Here is a 22361-nt window from a genome sequence, read left to right on the forward strand (position 1 = left end):
AAGCACTATTTAAAATATAAATAAATAAATAAAATTTTATCGCAATCCTATGCATTTTAAAGAACTAAACTTTATTTTCTGTGTGGCTTGTGGGACTGCGCTATCATTGTTTCGAGTTTTTCCTACTCATATTTGCTGCCACCGAGCTGAAAACAAAGGAAAAGAGCAAGGCGAGTGACCATTAATGGAAATCTGCTCAACGAAATTCGCATTGCAGAGTGGGTGCTGTAATAAGGAAACTCCGGCAGACAACCGAGCAAAACTTCAATTCCAAAATCGAGTTTTGTGTGCACAATGTGCTCGCATTACTCATGCGCCCCGTTGGCCAGCACGTAATATTCGAAAGTACGCAAGAAAACAAGTAGGGCCAGGGTGGAAAAACAGCTCCTGCCTCATGCCTTGCCATAATAAAATGATAAATGAGTACGTGCACTCCAAGCTAAACGTATTTTAATTTGAAAAACGGAAGCAAACTCGGCTGCAGGAAGTACTTTCACATTGTGGGAAACAAAAAATAATCTCGAATGGCCGGCAAGGGCCTGCTCATTTTTCTTGTTTGCCTTAATTATGCATTCCCGGCCAGAGGACTGTGCTGATTCTTTTTCTCAAGAGTCCCGACAAAGCATTGTGGATACCTGCAACTATTATAATATTAGGATATATTGCTCATTTGATTACTTTTTGTAGAGGCTGAGGGTAATTTAATTTTAAGGATAATGTGTATGTGTAAATAATTTATTTTATTTGTATTTATATATTAATATTAGATTTTCAATGATATTTAATTGGTTTCAGAATATTTTTTCAAAAACATAATTAGTTTGCATCTTAGGAAAATATGTAACCAGACAGAGACAGACGGAAAATTAACGTTTAAAAAAGAGTTTCACGTATAATTTAACCTCTGCATACTATAAACATTTCTTGTAACCCCATTTAATAAGAAAATAAAGAATTTGTAGGTCCAAAAAGTTAGTCATGCCTTTTGTTGCGGCAACATCTGGTCGTGGCACTCATCGGTGGCTCCTCCACTTGTTTTCTGAGCAGCAGGTGGCAAGGGACTGGTCGGTCGACCATGTTTGTTTATGCAAAACTCATTTGACTCCCGAGAGCAAGGCAAACGCAATGTATTTTCCAATAGTGTCAACTCGATGTGTGAGTGCAATCATCTGCACTTTCCCCAGCACTTTCTCCGCCAGCCCCCAAACATTGGCACAAGCAAAATGTTGTCAGACACACGGAAGAGCCTTCACATGGAATGGCCTATTCAAATTTTCTGCCTTCTCCCCAGGAATCCTGCCATCGTGAGTCCTGCTCGACTTCTGAACCAAGGAAACTGTCTGCCATGTCACCACGTCCCACAGAGTATCGACATTAAATTCTTGATTGACATTCGATATAACGACAGGAATTGCCGGCAGCTCTGAAATGGTTAAGACGTTCATTTAAGCTTTCGGTTTGTGGTCAGTAATAATAAGCGTTTATAGTGACTTTTATAAAGTGGCAAGTGTTTAATATTGCATTACACATTTTTGTGGCGAAATAAACTGAGGTTCTGATTGTCGAATCCTAATTAACTTTATGTAACTCAACTCATAGGTGAGCACTAAGAGCCCAAATCTGCTTGCACTAGCTCTAGAAAAATGGGTTTCAGAATGGGAACACAAAACGGCACTTCTAGATTCCGTAACATGAGTTATAGAATCCCGATTTAGACGTGTGATACCTCTATGAATTTGTGGTCAAATTATCTAATAATTTACACTCAAATATTTTTTATAAGCGATAGTCAAATTTTGAACCCATTTTCATGTTCGATATTTTCGTAATTCCCAATGGGTTTCAAAATGGGAACCCAAAACGGCAATTCTAGATTCCATAACTTGAGTTATCGGATCCTGATTTAGACGTGATATATGTACCTCTATCTATAAAAATTTGGCTTACAAAATCGTTGACGTCACAACCTGCGCCACCTTGCAAACGCACATTTCATAAGTTCAATTGCAGTTGCATACTTTTCTGCATGCAGCTTATAAAAGTAACATTATTTTTCGACATCATGCTTCTGGGCTGGATTAAAAATTAATACCTTTATTTTCCATTTATTGGTCTCACAAACAGGCACTCAAATCGTTTTAGATTTTATCATCAATTTACCGAAAAACAAATGTAAGTACCCAAATACACACTGGAAATTCTATTTTCCGGAAATTTTCAGTGCACCAGTTTATTGCATTCTCCCGGCCGGAACTTACCTGCAAGTAAATAAATGGAAAATGGAAATATATGTTATTTTTGTGCAGAGAGTATAATTTATTAATAAATCTAATTTATGCGGCCGAAAGTTTGTGGGCGCGTGTTTGTGTGTTGGAAAACACACATTTAGCCCAAAACCAAAACAAAACCAAGGAACAGAAACCATTAGCCAAAACAAAATCGAGCCAAACCAAAACAAGAGAACAGATCGGGCCGAAATGCAGTTTGGCATGTCCAAAATAGTTGGCTGCCAAAGTGGGCAAACTGGCCGGAATCGTAGGAATGTCGGACTGGTGGCCGCCTTTGACTCGGTTTTCTCCCGGGGCAGTTCTAATGGAAATTATGGAGCTTCTGCTGCCTCCAAACGAGCAAATGATTGAGTCAAAGGCACGAAAGGCAACATATAAATGATGGTCCACTCGAACGCCTGGGGCCACGAAACAGATATATTCCAGTACTCATGTCCCTGGCAAATCCTTCAAACGCCAAACCCGATAACGAGCTAGTGCGCAGTACAGAACACTCGGAAAAGAGGGTGTTTAAATTCAATTCATAAAAGTGTGACTTCCATAAAAGAAAAAAAAATATATAATGCCTTATCAAGGAAAAAAAAGCAATAATTTTGCATTGAATAACATTTTTCTGGAATAAGGACCATATGACACTGGCATACATTTTAACAAACTTACAGGACTTACTAAAAAGTCATGGTAGGCAACATTTTAAGAATTCAAATGTGGAATGAAAAATTCATTGTTTCCATGGCTTCTTAAAATAAATCCAGAAAAATAGGTCAAAAATATTACAGAGTCATAAGACAACAAGACGAAAAACCTTCAAGTTTCACTCCAAAATTTAACATAATTAAGGATTTTTAAACATTTTTCATCGCATTTAAGCAATTTTTTTTCTCAGTGCCTTGTATAGCACATTCAATTTTCGTACTCCATCTTCCTGCGGGGCAAGTGCACTGTACTCGTTCACAAGCTGGAGTGATTGGGTAAAAGCTTAAACTGAAACATTTTGTTTTGTTTTCCGATGAAGTGCAGAATCAACTTCGAGAGTTTCGGCAAACTTGCTATCATCCTCTGCAGCGAGTAAAATCCAAAAGGGGAAACTAAAGAGCAGAACGGCAAAGTAAAGACATTGGAGAGCCACAAGATAGATTGCCCCCAGCCGTCGCTTGAAAACGGATTAAATAATATCAAATTAGAAATTAATAAATATAGGTTAGTGTACTGACCGATATTAAATGGGACACATAAATAATTTGATAAAAAAAAACAAGTAACAAAAGAAATACAAACACGTTCTTATCAAAAACCCATATGCCCCAAAAAGTTTCATCTCTTTATTGCACTCAAAAGTTAGTTTCCATGAAAGCAAAAGTTGGTTTTAATATTAAATAAATATAAACTGAATATTTATTTAAGTGAAGATGCAAAATGCCCTTCTTCTTTAATGCGTTTAAGTTCACATTATGATTTAATAGAGGGCTTCAGCTGAACTATTTGAAACTAGAACTTTAACGAAGTACCACAAACTTTCCCCTAATACTATAAGCAGCAAAAAAGAAAGTTTTGCGTTGAATAGATATCAACAAAGTTGTGAGGACAGTTTTAAGTTTTGCACCCACGCGAATAAATACTTATAATACTACTTTAAGAAGCCAATTATGGAAGGGAAAATATGGCAATTTCAAATGTAGAAGGTAAATGATGAAAATGGCATGCAGAGTAAGCATCATGAACGAAAAATCCTTCATCAGGCACAGATATAATACTAAATGGGCAAACAGATTTCCCTTCCATTAGGCCCAGTCTGAAATAAACAAATTCAAAAAAAGAAAACACACTTTATCCAGCTACCAGAAATCCTCTTTGGGTCGTAGTTACCAACATTTGTTGCCGCAGGAAAGTTGAATCGAGCGAACTATTTTTTATGGCCAAGAATGGGCGACTGGGCGGGTAAATGGGAAATGGCTCGAAGGGGAGGGGCCATCATAAAAATAAATGAAAAGGTCACTTTGTATTGGTTGTGGGACAATTTAACAGAGGCAAATGTGTATGCAACTGTAATTTTTCTGTCGGTGGCAGCCGCCCAGCAGCAAAACCATATGAAACAGCAACAATTGTATCCACAGTGGCACACGAAATACATACCAAATAGTTGGGGCATGTCCTTGGTGTTCTGGGAGAGGGTTGAAGGGGGGCTGGGGTGGCTGGATGTGTCCTGGCAAAGTATTCGTGTGGCCCTGTTCGGTTGGCCTTTCATTTGCTGTCCCACACAGGCACACACAAACATTTACTCATAAGCCTTAACAAGCGCCATTATTATTGGACCCACACACCCCAACAATTTCCCACATTTTCCCACTTTTCCACTTTCCCCGCTCCACGCACACACATGTGGCCAAATGAACATGTTAAGTTTTCAACAGCTATAAATTATTTCTTTACCAGGCACTCGGCTTTTTCTCTATGCTAAATGCCCCTAAATGAAAATAATTTATTGTGGTCATTAGGGTAGGTCCACCCATCGGATCCTGCATTGAGCATTCCTCGCATAACCTACAACTTATTCCTGTTGCGGGCAATTATTTACACTCAGACATCGGCACAGTCGCTCTGGAAAAGCACCAGTAATCGAGTTACACTGATGGCTATCTGAATCTGATGCTAATGACCTGTTAGTGCTCTGCGGTGGCAACTGTACTCCTCGATCAACTGGTGTAATCGCAAAGTAAAAAATAACCCATTAGAGTGTTTATTTGGTCAGGATTTTATAAACAGTTCCAATCAAATGCAAGTGGCGGAAGTTTTAGCAGTTCCACTACCCTGAGACCGGTGAATTATTCTAAGCCAGAGTTGTCATGGCCAGTTGTTTATGGTCACCTTGTTTGTGGTCACTTTGTGACATGGTCACCCTGTAACATTTTATTAGCACATTCCAGTATGCGTTATTAATTTTAAAATTAAATTTGTTTTTAGACATGAACCATTTAAAATCTAGTCGCATCTGATTGAAAATTCAACAGTAATCCTTTTCTCAATTGGGAATGACTTAGTAGACTTTTAGTCTTATCCATATCAGATACCTATCCATACTTTTACATTACTGTCACTATAACGCACAAAACAAAAAGATATATAATCGAAAAATTGAAAATTCCTTTGAGTTTACATAATGAATTCGAAGTTTCTGCTGATTCTACTGGCCTCCGGGTCCATGATGCCGTTTCACGAAACCGATAACTCCATTACTACAGGACTCTGTCCCCGGTACAGAAGATCAGAATCAACCGATTTGACAGGCGAAAATGGCAGGGGATCAATTACCATGATCGATGAGATTAACTGGATGGAGGTGCTAACCGGCGAGTGGCTGGTGATAATCTGTTCGCAACGGGAGCCGAAGTGCAAGGATCTAAAAAGGAGCTTATATAATTTGGCTACCACTTCTATGGGTTGCCTCGATGTTGGACTGGCCTTTTGCGATCTCTCCAAGCTTTCGACTATGCAAAGACGATTCTCCGCCTTTACCGATGAGACCATATATCATGTGATGGAAGGGGACTTTCGAAAATTGAATGCTAAACAAGACCTGATATCCTTCCGCGATCTCCTGCATCTGCGTGAATGGGTGGAGATTCCCACAATGCCGTTTTGGAGACACCCAACTTCCTTATTTACAAATTTTTCCGTTTTTGCTTTCAATACGCTTGTCACTTTACTGCGTTCTGGACTTGTTGGTCAAAACATTTTGCTGGCCAACATTGTCCTTAATTTGTTGTTTATCAGCGTACTGAATATTGTCATTCTAACCATATATGTCTTGAGGCTTTTAATCATGAAAATTATTTTCAAATATCATCAATCAAAAATAATGCACTACCAGTTAACTCCCTATATAAATTAGACATCTGAAAATTATACAAATATCACACATTTAATAACGTTGATAAAATAAAATATATATCTTTTAACTATGGTAATTTATTCAGTTTTTTTCAAGTGTATATGTAAAATAAATATTTTACAAATTTATCATGAGAACATGGTTGCGAACATATAGCTCCCGTAATAATAATAATAATAATAATTAATATAATTTGTAACACGGGGAATATCACGAACGGGGGTGACACAGAAATCTGAGAGAGGCTGAGAGATTTATGTGTCACCCCCGTTACAGATATATTACTTTATTTGAGGACAGTCATTTTCTACATTAATATTAAGATCATGTTCATAGAGATAAAATAAACCTGGTACTGACTCCCGTAATCAGTATACACGAGGAGCTGGAGGAATGGAGGCCACCGAGTCATCCAAAGTGTTGTCCACCACCGGACGGTATTTGATCGAGGCACAACCCTTGTTGCCCAGGGCAAAGGTCATGGTGTGCTTGCGCCAGTGCTCCTCCATTGGCTTCTTTTTCTGCCCGGCCATGGGTGCTCCATAGTCCAGTTCATCCACGCGCTTCTTGAAATCCTCGCGAGCATGGGATCCCCTCGACTCCTTGCGATTCTCCATGGCCGTAATGATGTGCACCGCATTGGCCAGCATATTCTGTAGTTCCAAGGTCTCGACCAGGTCGGTGTTCCACACCAGAGTGCGATCGGTAATCTTAATGTCCTTGAACTGCTCACACAGCTCGGCCACCTTCAGGAGACCCTCCTTGAGGAGCTTCCCATCCCGGAAGACTGCCGCATGTTTGGTCATGGTCCTCTGCAGTTCCATCCTCAGCACGGCCGTCGGAGTGCATCCCTTGGCGCTGCGCAGACACTTGAAGTTCTCCAGCGACTTCTCCGTGGCCTTGTCCCCCACCTCGGGCGGCTTGTCCCCCGGACAGCTGTTCTCGGCGATGTCCAGGGCACAGACCCGTCCGAAAATGATCAAATCCAGCAGGGAGTTGGCACCCAACCGATTGGCGCCGTGCACCGAGGCACAGGATGTCTCCCCGCACGAGTACAGCCCCTCGACCACCTGCTCCTGGCCATTCTCGTCCATAGTGATCACCCGTCCCCTGTGATCCGTTGGTATTCCTCCCATGTTGTAGTGGACAGTTGGTAGAACCGGCACCGGTTCCTTAGTAACATCCACCTTGGCAAAGATCTTGGCAGTGACCAAAATGCCCGGCAGACGCTGCCTAATAACCTTCGCGTCGATGTGGTGAAGTTGGAGGTGCACATGATCCTTAAGAGGGCCGCAACCATTGCCGGCCAGGACCTCCATGGTCATGGCCCGCGCCACCACATCCCTGGAGGCCAGATCCTTGGCCTTCGGGGCGTAGCGCTCCATGAAGCGTTCTCCCTTGGAGTTCAGGAAGAAGCCGCCCTCCCCACGAACTCCCTCGGTGATCAGGCATCCTGCTCCATAGATGCCAGTGGGATGGAACTGCACAAACTCCATGTCCATGAGGGGAAGCTCCTGGCGGGACACCCAGGCATTGCCATCGCCAGTGCATGTGTGTCCAGAGGTGGTGGAGAAATAAACCCGACCACAACCGCCGGCGGCCACCACTGTGTTTTTGGCCAGAAAGCGATGGAAGGTGCCATCATCCAGTTTCCAGGCCAGGCAGCCCACACATTTGCCATGGGACATGATCAAATCCAGGACGAAGTAGTCTATGAAATAGTGACAGTTATCGGCGTACTTGAGGGTCTGTCCATAGAGAGTATGGATGAGGGCATGGCCCGTACGATCTGCGCATGCGCACGCCCTCTTGGCCACACCGCCCTTGCCGTATTCCAGGGTCTGACCTCCAAAGGGTCGCTGGTAGATCTTGCCTTCGCGTGTCCTGGAGAAGGGCATCCCGTACATGTCCAACTCGAGCACCGCCTTCTCCGCCTCCCGGCACATGTAGTGGATCGCATTCTGGTCACCCAGCCAATCGCTGCCCTTGACCGTGTCGTAGAAATGATATTTCCAGTCGTCCTTGTCCATGTTCGAGAGGGCCGCATTCACTCCGCCCTGGGCAGCCACCGTGTGCGATCGGGTGGGAAAGAGCTTCGATATCATGGCCGTCTTGAAGCCCTTCTCCGCCAGCCCAAATCCAGCCCGCATTCCCGCTCCACCAGCTCCAATCACAATCGCATCGTACTTGTGATCGGTTAGGGCATACTCGTCCTTGCAACTGGAATACCTCACGCAGGTCACTCCAAACAGGCGACTCACCCTGGAACCGAGGAGGGTTTTGATGATGGGGCAGGCGGCCCTTTTGACAAACAGCCGATTCATATTTCGTGGAGCTCCTGGTCTTTCTGCCCGACTAGATCTAGTTTTGCGTCGTAATGTTCTAGGTGTATTCGAGTTGGGATGGAAAACACAATGACGATTCGACTATCGCAGAGGTATTTCTTAGATTGGCTTTAAAGCAATTCTCTCAATCAATAGGTAATATTTTGTTCCCCAAAATCAAAGTGAATTTTTTGATATTGCACACCAAAGTTGCTTGATATTATTATATTTTTCCGTATAAAGTACGTATAAAGTAAAGAACTTGATTCAGACAACGACGATGATGTATTATATTTACGTTAACGAACCCTTTTTTTTAGGACTATGAGATCCAATCTCCATCCATTGTTTACCAAGTCACGCCATTTTCAAGTTTATAGCTCGTTAAAGCTAAAAATTTCCACGAAAATCCTGCAGCGGCATCGCAGAGCAAGAAGTAGACAAGCGGCAAACAGGTCGATATGTTCGAGATGGTCGATATGGTAAAAGATGGCCCAAAGCAAACACGGTGAGAACGGACCGGACAAACATACTTAAGCGCAGCGAAAACAGCAGAGAACGAGCAATATGTAAATGAGTCTGGGTTTCGGGTTTGGGTCTGGGTTTGGGATTGGTTTTGGGATAGGGACTGGGACTGGGTTCGAGCAAACAGACTCGAAAGGGGCGAACCCATGGGCGGAAAGACAAGAATGGCGAACGAAAGACTTGGAACACGAACTCGATCGCTGGGTTTGTGCTCTGGGATCGATATCGTATCGTATCGGAATGGACTGGGATTTTCCCGGCGGCTAATTGCGTCCAAAAAGGACATACGTATTTGCGCGTATCCTGTGCAAACGGAATGCCAGCCCCGTTTTCTTCCTTTATTTTTTGCCGGCTGCTTGCTCCGCGTTCGCACTCTCGCGTGTTTGTTTTATGAGTTTACAACCTCAGCCTAATTGAGGCGGGGAAATTCGCTTAGGCGGCCATAAAATCGAATTGTTTGCAAACACACAAGCAGAAAGGATTGGCCATAAAGCGGCTACAATGCCGTGCGGTGAATATTTAGGGCAAGGACGCTCTCGTCCTCGAAAGGGTTGAGGATCGTTATCGAAGGATCACGGAGGGTTGTGCCGCATTTCCGCGTACTCCTCCGCACGGATTCTTAATGAAAACCAGCGGCACCTTTAATGAATGACTATGGTATGTCATAGGTAGCCAGACATCCGTCACTCGACCATCTCCATCCGTCAGATACATTCCTACATTAGCCAACTCTCTGGCCTCCCCTCCATTTTCATCTGCCATCGTCTATTTTATTGAGTTCCCTTGGTCTGTTGATTTTTCTCATTTACCCCCGACGGGTTGCCGTGGCAGACCTTAAACTAATGGCCATCGATGCCCGCTAGCTGTTTGTCTTTCGGCCCAACTTTTCGACCCATCCGTTCCGTTCCCAGCCCCCCGATAAAGTCGGTAGGTCCATTGACACGCGGCGATGACTTGGAACCGACTAAAATGCGAGCCCGAGATGGGATCCACTCTGAAATTCAGTCGGCGACTGCAAGAGGCGCGTGATCTTAAAAAATCACGGAAAAGCTATAAATAGTTGCCGCATTGTTGCTCATAATCTACGAATTTGAAACAACTCAGCAAACGTTCAATGAATCGGGTTATACTGCAGCCAAGCAAACAGTTCTTCGCCTTTTATTATATTTATTTAAGTTAGCACTTAAATTAAGGCTATATTGCATGGTTAATTTAAATATATATTTTTAGATATTTGTTGTCTCTAATAAACCGTTATTAAGATCACCCAGAAATTATTATCAGAATAAAATTTGAGCTGTAAATTAAAAAAAAGGCTTAATAAAAAACTGCTTAAAAACAAGCTTAGAAACTGGGGAATTTAATTTACAAATATGCTAAGTGATACAAATATTTGTTTAAAATGAGTTTTAATATACTCAGTTATCCCTGACTACGATATCCCATATCAAAGAGACACTCGATCCCGCTTCGCTCTAATTTTGACGGCAAATCTCGTTTGCCAAGTGCGGTCACGCACCGCCCCAAAAAGCCAGCAACTCCGCCCCGGGCCAACTTGTATTTTGGCCACATACACAAATTGACGCACAGAGTCAAATGTTTACAACTCGAAATTCAGCTGAAAATTTTACCTAAAAAAAAAGAGTGTTGGATCGCAAACCCGTTTCGGACTGCAAACAGACCCCATGGAAAAAATACAAAGTTTTAATTGGTTGCGCAAACAAAACATGAAACGAGCGTCTAAACAAATCAAAGCAAGTCTGCGGCGGACAATGGACAGCGGACGGGCATCGACGGAAAGCAAATCCAGACTCATTCACACTGAAAAAAAGTACTCATCGGTTTAACATATCCATCATTGTCTTTGATCTACAGATGCCTTAGAACCCTTTTCAATCAGGTTCCGATAGAAAATCTAGAGTGTCAGCCCTCTGAAACTGGTACAGGCTTTGTGGTTTCAATAATAATAGTACATATACATATGGAATGATGTTTCTTTCTTTTTTTAACACAGAGAAATTGTATAGTTCCTGAGACACATTAGGATAATTTATAAAATAAGAATACATTGTAACCCAAATGGATCCAATACAAAATATTAATAAGGTTAAAATATAATTATTGTTATTACAAGTATTGCTGGTTTTGTTTTAACCTGCCCTTGTAAAAATGTTAAGTATTTATCAAAAAACCAAACAATGATACTTGTGAATTTTAAGATCATAGAGATCATAACGAAGATATTATAAACATCACAGGCTACGATCAAAAGTCAAGATACTTTTTTCTCTGTGCCAAGATTTTGAGCGACTGAAACACGTTTCACTTAATTTTTGGCGCATGCAATGCTGAACGATTATCCACGGGGTCTACAGCAGGGGCCGTGAGATTCCCGCCCAGGACTTGGGCTCCAGTTCTGGGAGGTGTGCTCGCCCCGAACGATCCGACCCACCTAAACGATCCTTACCTGTGGCCGGTTCCCAAGCGATGGCCGCAGACTGACCCGCCGGTGGAGCGAGCGAGAGGCGAGATACCGCCGCGGTCTTACCTGTTAGAGGGTGTGGCCTAACCGAGCGTTAACCGATCACAGATCGGGACAGAACGGGACGGCCATATGGGAACGAGTTGCGCTAGCCGGCCATCACGGGCCAAAACAACAACGATGTCGGCCAAAGACGAGAAATGAGAAATAGAGGCCCCGAAAGCGCGGCTTGTGATGGTTGAAAAAATTAGCACCGACCGTTGATCATTAGCTCGGGAACGGTGGCAACGCAAACACACGATCGGCGGCAGCGCACAACTCGGAACTCGATTCGAATCGAAAGACTTCAGAAACCTGAAAAATAAAGGCACGCGGTTCGCGGCTGTACCTTCCTCCTTTCATCTGATCCATTTCGAGCTTAGTGATTCGCGACGTGACCCCTTGTTAAGTGAGCCCAAGTGTTATAAAAGTGCGTGATTTGGACGTATTCCTAACTAAACTTAAATAAAAAAGAACCCATCGTTACGCGCAGGTTTCCCACTGGATTATATCGAGAACGCCGATTTACGGCGCGGAGAAGTTTTCCAAATTTGTAAGTTTATCTGAACGTTAGTCCTTTGATTAGAAATTGTAAACTTAAAAGTCATAAGAGATCTAAAGACCGAAAAAATAGGGATACAAAAATTAATTCGTTAGAAAATACTGAATTTTAAATATGAAAAACCAAAACTTTTACTTAACGTCTACAAGTCTCCTCAAAGAAGTATGCAAAATTAATTCGATTGTCTATGAATATTTATACTTTTTTATGGAAGTATATTGAAATTTTTAAAATGATCATTAAGCTTTGTTTTTTAATCCTTAAAAAAAAAAACTCTGCAAAGCAATACCTTTCAAAAATAAGATACGTAATATAGGTGGAAGCTCCAAAATTTGGTTGTGGGGGAATATAAAAAAAATGTGATGAGTAGAAATCAAAAATTTGGAATAAAATACATATTATTTATGTATTCCTATATTCCCCCCGTGGATCCGCGCATGCGTAAAATACTGAACTATCTGATTTGAATGACCGTTTGTGAGATGTTTGCATTTTTTTAAAAATAACTTCCACAAACACAATATTACATTTACTATGCACGATTTTGTTCACCTTATGGATGCCAAATGTAATAAATTATATTCCTTATCTCCAGAAAATCTGTCTATTAACCGATTATAGGAACCTTTCTCATAAAAGCACCCCGTCGGCAAACTAAATATTAAAATTATGGAATATGCTAAAAATTCGAATTTTTTATTATGTTGAGTATACAATTTTGCGATATCCCATATCCCAAGTTGCGAAATGACATCGAATTTAACCCACATCGATGCGCAATCTGAGCCATTGACCCCAAAACACAGATGGCGCCCAAAAAGTGCACATCACCATTTATACTCGCCATCCCGAATGCAGAGTTGCGAGATCATAAAATGTCAGTGTTTATTCCCCTGTGTGACATATGACCATAAACGTAATCAAATAGCAAATTGGCAAACCTATTTAAACGAACGTGTGAAAATCAAATGCCGAAACCAAACAAAACCACCCAACAGACACTTTTTGACACTTGGCCAAAAAAAAGTGTTGACGAGCCGCCCGAAATCCAGCGGGCAAGTGACAAAATCCCCCATTAACGATCCTAATAATACCTCTAATGACATAAAACAGCAGCCGAGAGGGGGGCGGGAGGAGCCATCTCAGTGGCCGTGGGCGTGGCAGATGTTCACACGCAAATTAGTGGGGACATAAGAATTTCAACGCAGACTTTAGAGGTGGATTGCCAAAAACACCGACTGATCGATCGATCGAACGGCCAGCCAATTACGACGCATGTGAAAATTATCCTATTAAATGCAAATCAAAGATGCCCATAAACAGACCAGAAGGAACCCCCTCCCCCCCTCTTCAGCCCCCGCAGATCGTTTAGTACTTGACAAATGCTTACTAATTAATTACAGTTTGTACAAAATTTTAGTACGCCGCTCATAAAGTGCGCCTATCAGTGTGCCGTGGAGTGCAGAAAACAAAAGTGTGACAATCGGGTTGTATATAGTAAACCCACGCCCACAACGCCCCAATTATAAGGGAACAAAATCAAGTCACTTCCTCTTTCCTCAAGGAGCGACCTTTGACATCGTCCTCCGGAAATTCGGCATCGAAATTACCCTACTTCGCTGCCATTTCCCTTCGTTCGGAGGCTCGATTTAAGTACGCCCCCGCGGAGTCTAAATTTAAATTCGGTTTATTTTCATGCGAAGTGGTGTGTGAAATTTAGCAAATTTGGTTTAATCGCCTCCGCCGGGCTACCAGCAACTTGTCATGGGTGCCACCCGCCAGCATCCTGAGCACCTGAGCAGGTGCGAAATGTAGTCCTTTTCAGCAAAGTGCGAATCGGAGTAGATAAATCGATTTGCGTGGCAAATAAATAAAAATAATATTACACGTGAGCGATTTTTTAAAGGGAGCTAGCGGTCATTGCTTCGTTAGCTCAGTTATAATAAAGGGAATAAACAAGGAATTTAAGATTAAAGTAAGACTGATTTATTAAATAATATTGAAAAACGTGAAGCCTTTGATATCTTAGAAAAACTAATTTAATAAGAATTTTCTTTACATACTATTATCAAAGCAGAGTTTGATAATTAATTGTATGCACAAATTTCTGATAATTTTATTAAGCGTATAAATGGTGGTGTTAAAATAAATTGACGATGCTTGCAGCTATAATTTATTCACATATTCAATAAGCTTATAAAAAAAACCTTTTTAAAAGCCATTTAAATAGGAGCACACAAAAGAAATAGTAAATTTGTTGTGCATCCAATTAAATTCAACTGCCATAATAAAATTCAGCAAATATACTGCTAATTTGAAGTGTCGTTGTGGTTGGTCTGTGATTTACGAAATGTATTTGGTATTTTTAAGCAGGCGGACGGCACCTCATTCAAAAATTGTAAGCCAAAAGAAATCAAATGTATCTGAGATTTGCCGAATGGGCATTCATGGACGACCATTAGTACGTGTACTTTGAGTACGTAAGCGCCATATTACAAAAGGTTCGGTTCGATTTCGAATAGCGCGCATTTTTCATACGTAAAAAAACCTCTCAAAGCGTCTGAGTAAATATCAAAGTCACGAAATGATTCAAAAATCAACAAAGCCAACAACAAAGCGGATGGGGAAAGAGTCCAATGCAAAGACCAAACCGAAACCCGTCATGGCTGCCATCAAAAGTCAAAGTATATACCATATACTATATACACATGGGCAAACAGTCACACACGCTTCCTCTGATGAGGAGACAACATACAAAAACAGCTTTTCATTAAGCTTAGTGATGGAGACGACGTAGCCTGGGATCCCAAAAGTGTGGTGTGGAGTGGCGAGGTGGTGCGGATCGATGTGGAACACAAACACGGCCATGGGATGGGTTGAGCCGTGTGGGGAACCATCGGCATCGACATCGGCGGCACCGTCATGAAGAGTGAATTTTTATGATGTCGTCTATTGGGCACATGAGAAAAACGCGCCAGAAATCGCGTGAAAATTAGGATAATGCGGTGCGAACACGAGCTGGGAAAACGGAAACCTTTGAAAATCCATAAACAGAGTATAACTTTCCAATAACCGGCTAAAGTGCTTGAACTTTTAAGCTCAACTGATTGAAATCAATTTAAAACTTTTAATTGGGTGCACCATAGGGGTGGTAGATGAAAGGATGGGATACATATGGGTCATAAGGCCTAAAAGTTCTATTAACTTGCATAATCGCACAATAAACAAACCCTAGAATTTCATACATATTAATAAATTGTTTCGTATGAACATTGAGAAACTGATAGCGATGTAGATATAAGAAAAACCTAAGAGAGTGTAAAGAGAGAGATTATGACCTTTTAAAATAATTTCGTATCCCACATAAAATGTGAAACGTATTAATGATTTCTAAAGCCCCTCTTTGATTGATTTGCCCATCAAACTTTAGAAGCCTCCAGAGGCACAAACACGTGTATCTTATGATTAATTGCAGAGTTTAGAACCTAAAACCTGAGAAAAAACCTGTTCGCCTGACACCATCAAATTAAATGGTTGACAAATACAAAAGACATTCAACCACATTCGGGTATTGCCATTTTATGATGGAAGATGGGCAAAGACATTTCCAATAAATCAAATGTGGATGCAAGAAGAAAGAGCAATCAGTCTTAGGTATTTGGGAACGATTCCATAAAATGAATCCTAGACGGCGGCACTTGGCCTCCAATTGGTGGCCCAATAAAAACAAACAAAACAATTAATACATTTTGTTAATTTATGATTACAAAACATTGCGAGAAACACTTTCGGTGGACGGGGCCCCAGAATTTAGACATCACCCGAACCGGCACATCTGAGGGGTTTTTCGAGCATCCGAACCGAACAAATGACCCTGGCCCGACCCCGACGCAAAACAGAGGTGTTTGTTGCCGCGGCCATAAATAAAAAGGGTGCCCGTTGTTTATGGCCAGCCAGCATCTCAGTCGACTCAGCCTCAATCCCAGTACCATTCCCATTCCCGTTCCCATTCCCAATCCCCGACAGACCCACTCGCAGACAAAATCCCAGGCATGGCTAAAGTGTGCAATATAATTAAAAGCCGACAAGAGAGCTGGACGAGCATTCTTCTAATGCTCCTGGGACAGTGCTGTAAACGCATAAAGCCGACACTTCGTCGGCCAGCCGGTTGATATTGCTTTGATGTAATGCCCAGGCACACTGACCACGGCCACGATTGTATTCCAAGTCGTACGGAAAATAATGTTTTCTGGTATCCCGATCGATCGGATGAGTCTGGGAATATAAAACTAATGTAATGCAATCTTTGATCGTGACATTATGTCTTGTATTTTTAGAACCCTCTTTATATTTAAAGGTAGCCTAAAGAATACCAATGAAATTATTTAAATTTGTATAACCCAATAGGTTTTCTCAGTTAATTGATTAACGCAAATAATGTTTATTTCGCAGCATCAAATACTATATGAGCAAACTGTTTTAAATAATACTCTTTGCCCTGCACTGATTACCAGATAGATAGAAGAAAGTTTCTAGATACTTTTATTTGGTAATGAGTTGGGTATATAAAAACAATAAAATAAGAGTTTTTCCAATTTAAAAACAAGAAAGGAAGTTAGCTTCGGCAAGCCGAAGCCTATATACCCTTGCAGCTATAATTATTAAATTTAAAAACACAATATATATACTTTATGGGGTCGGAAACGTCTCCTTCACTGCGTTGCAAACTTCTGACTGAAATCAATATACCCTCTGCAAGGGTATAATTAGGATATTAATAAATATAAAAAATCAGTGTAATGAGTAAAAATTGGCTGTGTCATATTCAAGGCTGTCTACAGTTTTCCAATCCTCTGGGCAAAAGCCTTATTAGTTTTATAAGGCGTTAAGCCTATAATGAGTTAGATAAAAAACATTTGTTTTAATCCTAGCATATATATTTAAGTTAATATATAAGTTATTCATTCCCAAATGAGTTTCGAAATTTTTTTAAAAACATCTTTAAATGGATTCTTTAGTTTCGAACTTAAAAATTGATGAAATATTCTTTCTGTGCCTTGCAGCGGACATGACCACATCGCACATCTTGTCCGCCGTGGATCCAACAACCGGACTCAGTGGCAATTTGTCGGGAGGAGGAGGCGGTGGTGGAACTGGTGGCAGTGGTTCACCACAGCATGTGACCCACAATGGACACGGGCATGGTCACGTTGGATTGGGGGGCGTGGTGGCGGTGACCGCGGGCGGTTCCAGCGCATCCGGAAATGGCGGACACCGCGTGGTCGGCGGAGCTGGCAGTCCCAATGAACTGGACCGCAATCTGCGCATTTCCCTGGACGATCGGGAACTTTGGCTGCGGTTCCAGAATCTCACCAACGAGATGATCGTCACCAAGAACGGCAGGTAAGTGATTCAAATTTTGCTGGGAGATGGGGGCTCTGGGATGTTCGAAATTCGAATGTGTTAAATGGCGATGGCGGCGCATTTTGTTTTCCTATGCAAATTGGCAATGAGGTTTTGCGCTTTTGTTTTTGCTGCATCGGTTTTCCATGGTTTTCATCTCGCTGCTCGCCGTTTGGAAGTCATAATGAAGCGTTAACGTTTCTCCAGTTCAGCTTGAAAACAATACACTCAAATAAAAGTCGTGGTTTTTTTGCATTAAACAAGATAAATTAACAGATATGTCCACAGTTTAACGAAGTAATCTTTTAATACATTATCAGAAATGAATTATGAGAACAAATATATTCTTCAAGTTTTAAAAAATATTTCGCATTTAATACGAGTATTTTAAAATCCATAACCAAAGGATTCTAATTCCTCTTAATAAACTACTGTTTTAAAATAGGGACTTAAAACAGAGGTACTGAATTATAGACTAGGGATATTTACGAACATCTTCAATAAAATGTTAAAGATAAACTTATGATTTCAGTTAGAATATTATAAGATTATAATATCTAGGGACTATATACCTCTTCCCAAACTATTTTTTGAAAATATCCTCATAAGATCTTTAATATCCTTAGTAAGGTATGGTCTTACTCTTTTATATACATTTTTTCCTAGTGTATGTATACAGTGGTCGGCATAAGTATTTTGACAAAATAAAAGTTAAGTATACTCATAACTTGAATTTACTTCTTGTAAACTATAGGCATCAATGGAAAGGTAATTTCAATGCCGTTTGAATGATACAATACATTTCTTTACCCATTCAGTACTTATTGAAAAGGACGAATTTGTGTAAATCAACTTTGAAATTTAAAAAAAAAACTTTTTTCCTCGTCTTGAAAACTTAAATTTTTTGATGCAAAAAGTTTCTTCAAACAAAAATAATAGTAACTGCAAAAAGAATTTTTCAAATATCATTTTGCTTATATTTTTTATGATTTTTTGAAAGTGACAATGTCGGAAAAAATTTGTATGAAAAAGACAAAAATATGGCTCAAATGCCTGTTTTTAAGCATTTTCAAAAATTCATAAAAAATATAAGCAAAATGATATTTGAAAAATTCTTTTTGCAGTTACTATTATTTTTGTTTGAAGAAACTTTTTGCATCAAAAAATTTAAGTTTTCAAGACGAGGAAAAAAGTTTTTTTTTTAAATTTCAAAGTTGATTTACACAAATTCGTCCTTTTCAATAAGTACTGAATGGGTAAAGAAATGTATTGTATCATTCAAACGGCATTGAAATTACCTTTCCATTGATGCCTATAGTTTAAAAGAAGTAAATTCAAGTTATGAGTATACTTAACTTTTATTTTGTCAAAATACTTATGCCGACCACTGTATACGTCTTTACCTGTGTTTATTTACATGCCAACATTTGTTGAAATAACTAAAAATATTTACCAATTTACGGGCATATGTACGGGGAGTCTGTGTGTGAGTATGCGAAACGCGCGTTTAGAACTTGGAACCGGGCCGAGAGTCGGGTCTGCTGGCCTGGTCAGGTGCTAATTAGCGTGGCCCGGCAACAGCCGCCATCTTGTACTAATTGTTGTGGAACAGAGCCCGCATGAGCGTTCCAATATTTGCCCACAACGCAATCCGTACCCTCCTCTCTCCTCCGATTCCCTCTCGAGATTTGGGTTCCGACTTAGGATGGGGGTTTTAGGGGTTCAGGGCCTTAGGTCTGGGCCAAAGGCAAAGGTAAACGATTCGTGGCAGTTGACCATTTGCGTTCACTGTTTGCCCACTATTACGAATGCATGGCGACTGTTATATAACTGTTATAATTGCTAATTGCGATCTCCGTTGTCACAAACAGGCGCATGTTCCCCGTGGTGAAGATCAGTGCCTCGGGTCTGGATCCCGCCGCCATGTACACCGTCCTCCTGGAGTTCGTCCAGATCGACTCACATCGGTGGAAGTACGTCAACGGTGAATGGGTAAGTCTATCGACTGATCTGAATCATTTATACTCTACTCTCTATTAAAAACGATTGATAATTCACCGAAATCGAAGATATTAGATCTTTAACTTTATCTACTATAGTATTTTTCTATCAATATGTTATGTAACTCACTTATACTTTATATTATATCTATCCCATCTTTCAGGTTCCTGGTGGCAAGGCGGAGGTTCCCCCTTCAAACCCCATCTACGTACATCCCGAATCTCCCAACTTTGGGGCCCATTGGATGAAGGAACCCATTTCGTTTGCCAAAGTAAAGCTGACCAACAAGACCAATGGCAATGGACAGGTGGGCAAAGCTTGTGAAACCATAACTTATACATTTGAGATAACTATAAATCCTCTTCCAGATAATGCTTAACTCATTGCACAAGTATGAACCACGTGTGCATCTGGTTCGTGTGGGTTCCGAGCAGCGTCACGTGGTCACCTATCCCTTTCCAGAGACCCAGTTCATTGCGGTGACGGCCTATCAGAACGAAGAGGTCACCTCGCTGAAGATCAAGTACAATCCCTTCGCCAAGGCCTTTCTCGATGCCAAAGAGCGACCGGATACGCTGTATCCCCATGACACCCACTACGGCTGGTTAATTCCACCGCCCACTCATTATACAACTGCAGCCGCCGCTGTGGCTGCTCCCCCGCTTTCCATCGCCCAGGGTCATGGGTTGGTGACCTCCTGTCCCAGCGTTTCCTCGGCCGCATCAGTGGGCGCCTCCTCGGGCGCCAGTTGCGATCGCTACGGCAGATCCCTACCCGGACGCAGTGTGGCACCCACTCGCACCACGCCGTACAGTCGACCCAGGGTCGTTTCCGGTTCCGGATCCAATGGCAGTGCAGGGAATGCCTCATCCACGTCGCCCCAGCCACCGTCGGCTCCTCAAACGCCCACCAGCCTGCACTCCTCGTCCACAGGATCTGTGAGCACCAGTGTGAGCAGCTCCAGCGCTGGCGGACTGGGTTCCGCCTCAAGTGCCGGCTGCTTCAGCAGTTCCTACGCCCAATCAGGGTTTATGCCGGTCGAGGCCAGTCCCACGGCATCCGTGTTCTCGTACCCCAGCAGCTGGCAAAGCAATGGCAATTACTGGAACGCCACCAGCGTTCCAGGACCCATGCCCATGAACGTGTGCAGTGGCCGCAACATCTGTGAGTACTCCAGCGGAGGTTAAAGAGATGTTCTAGCTTGTATCCTTGCTTGATAACCTAAGGGTACTATACCTTAGCTTTCAAACTACGTGACCTTTTAGCTTGAATAACAGAAATATAATGACAAACTGTTTCTTGTGTACTTTTGAGGTACGGTGCTCCTTAAAGTCTTTAAGTTCCGAGGAGTAATATACTCTTGGAGAGTGTTTTGGTAAAAAATTAAAGATTGATTAATTATGACTCTTTTACTACTATCTTTACCTTGTAAGATTTTTTCGGTTGCCTACTCTAACAATATAAAATAGATCTTAAATTTACTAGTTCACCCATTTTCATTTCTTGGTTAGTAAACTTTTAATACTGATGTAATAAATTCAGAGATCTTTAAAAGGCAGAGAGATGACCCCTGATTGACCACTTTCCCTGTCCACTTGCAGCCTCCCACAACTCGCCGTCGCCCACGAACGGATCCCCGAGCTACACGACCTCCTCGCCCAGCTACACCATCCACCACCTGACGCCGCACAGTCACCAGTACAACATGACCCAACCGGACATCTATGGCACCGGCGTGGGCGTTGGGGGCGGGGCCGGGGCATCGGGATCTCCGCAAGCATCGTACGGAGCAGCTGCCCACCAGGTGTACCATCCCACACCCACCTCGCCCACCCACCAGCTGTACACGAATGCGGTGCTCAATGCACCCTCGGCGCTGAGTTATCCCGCCAGTGGGTGGCACAACGGTTCTGGGGCGGAGTACGGACTGTACCAGAATGCCGCCGCCGCGTACTACCAGCCGGAGTACATTCCTCTAGAGATCGGGTAGGTTGAATCGGTGGGGAACTGTTCGCTCTTACCGCTAACGTAGCTATCAATGATTCCCCGCCACCCGCCTTGCAGCTATGCCACCCATCCGCTGGAGCCCGTGGAGGTGTCGAAGACGCTGGACGATCCCCAGGCGGCCATGTACAAGCCGAGCGACGAGCAGGGCTCGGTCATCACGCTGGAGTGCGCCAGTTCCGCGCTGAAGAGCTCCCACGACATCAAGATAGAGTCCTCATCCCTGGAGCATTCGGTGGAGCGGGGCGCCGTTTCCGTTTCCGGCGGATCTGCGGTCGTCTCGGTGCCCACCGCCGTGGTCAATGGAGGCCCTTCCGTCAGCGCCGACACCTGGACGCCCCTCACTCCGCCCCAGAGCACGCTGCAGTGATCGGATGAAGATGAGTCCCCAGCCTTTAGACGCATGACCCCAAGGATGTTCGATCGAATTAGATGTAACGCCCTACATTAGTAACGCTATTAGTAAAGCACCCCCAACTGCAAACGCACCTATTGTAGACTTATCTATTATATATATGCTGTAAAACACTCTCCTATAAAGTCGTAATCAAAGTACACAACTGGAAGGAGTTTGATTTTGAAAGAGGACTGGGTTGCTAACACAATACTTTCAAAAATATAGAATTGCATTTGCTAATTTTATATATTTAATTTCTAAAACCCTTAAATGTACATTTTAAACCAAATAGCCAGAGAGAATTAATTCGTCTTATCAACAAATACGTATTTTTGGATGCATAAAATATTTACCAGAGTCTAATCTGGATGTTTTAGAATAGAGTGCAATATTTACTACTAAAATATTTGCTCGCTCTAGACTCCTGCCAGGACTTGAACAGTTTGC

The 22361-nt window shown here is 42.1% G+C and overlaps 4 protein-coding genes across 7 annotated transcripts in view; 2 read left to right on the forward strand and 2 right to left on the reverse strand.

The window, feature by feature from the left end:
- The window catches only part of LOC119552791 (putative dipeptidase NECHADRAFT_87110), a 100911-nt gene that overhangs the window by 75600 nt on the left and 2950 nt on the right, over positions 1-22361 (reverse strand). The window contains exon 3 of one of the 3 annotated variants that reach the window (XM_037862622.1): positions 10-1423. The exons of the other annotated variants lie outside the window; for them this stretch is intronic. Within the exon in view, the coding sequence (XP_037718550.1) occupies positions 1349-1423 (75 nt within the window). The 3' untranslated portion in view covers positions 10-1348. Of the gene's footprint in view, positions 1-9; positions 1424-22361 lie in introns of those variants that run through there. 3 annotated transcript variants of the gene reach the window in all.
- On the forward strand, positions 5343-6197 carry LOC119552798 (thioredoxin-related transmembrane protein 1). The gene has a single exon (XM_037862630.1). It carries the CDS (start codon positions 5446-5448, stop codon positions 6175-6177), a length of 732 nt encoding a protein of 243 aa, XP_037718558.1. The 5' UTR covers positions 5343-5445; the 3' UTR covers positions 6178-6197.
- On the reverse strand, positions 6405-8692 carry LOC119552793 (succinate dehydrogenase [ubiquinone] flavoprotein subunit, mitochondrial). The gene has a single exon (XM_037862625.1). It carries the CDS (start codon positions 8499-8501, stop codon positions 6546-6548), a length of 1956 nt encoding a protein of 651 aa, XP_037718553.1. The 5' UTR covers positions 8502-8692; the 3' UTR covers positions 6405-6545.
- On the forward strand, positions 11803-22028 carry LOC119552792 (T-related protein). 2 transcript variants are annotated; one of them, XM_037862623.1, is made up of 8 exons: positions 11806-11977; positions 12041-12100; positions 17173-17512; positions 19384-19504; positions 19677-19820; positions 19882-20677; positions 21115-21499; positions 21578-22028. In XM_037862623.1, the coding sequence occupies exons 3-8, from the start codon at positions 17178-17180 to the stop codon at positions 21885-21887; spliced, it is 2091 nt and encodes a 696-aa protein (XP_037718551.1). In that variant the 5' UTR covers positions 11806-11977; positions 12041-12100; positions 17173-17177; the 3' UTR covers positions 21888-22028. The 2 variants fall into 2 exon arrangements, with proteins under 2 accessions (XP_037718552.1, XP_037718551.1); XM_037862624.1 differs by having other exon boundaries at positions 11803-12100; positions 21546-21687.

Source organism: Drosophila subpulchrella, chromosome 3L, assembly GCF_014743375.2.
Source record: "Drosophila subpulchrella strain 33 F10 #4 breed RU33 chromosome 3L, RU_Dsub_v1.1 Primary Assembly, whole genome shotgun sequence".
In the NCBI taxonomy this organism is placed as follows: Eukaryota; Metazoa; Arthropoda; class Insecta; order Diptera; family Drosophilidae; genus Drosophila; species Drosophila subpulchrella.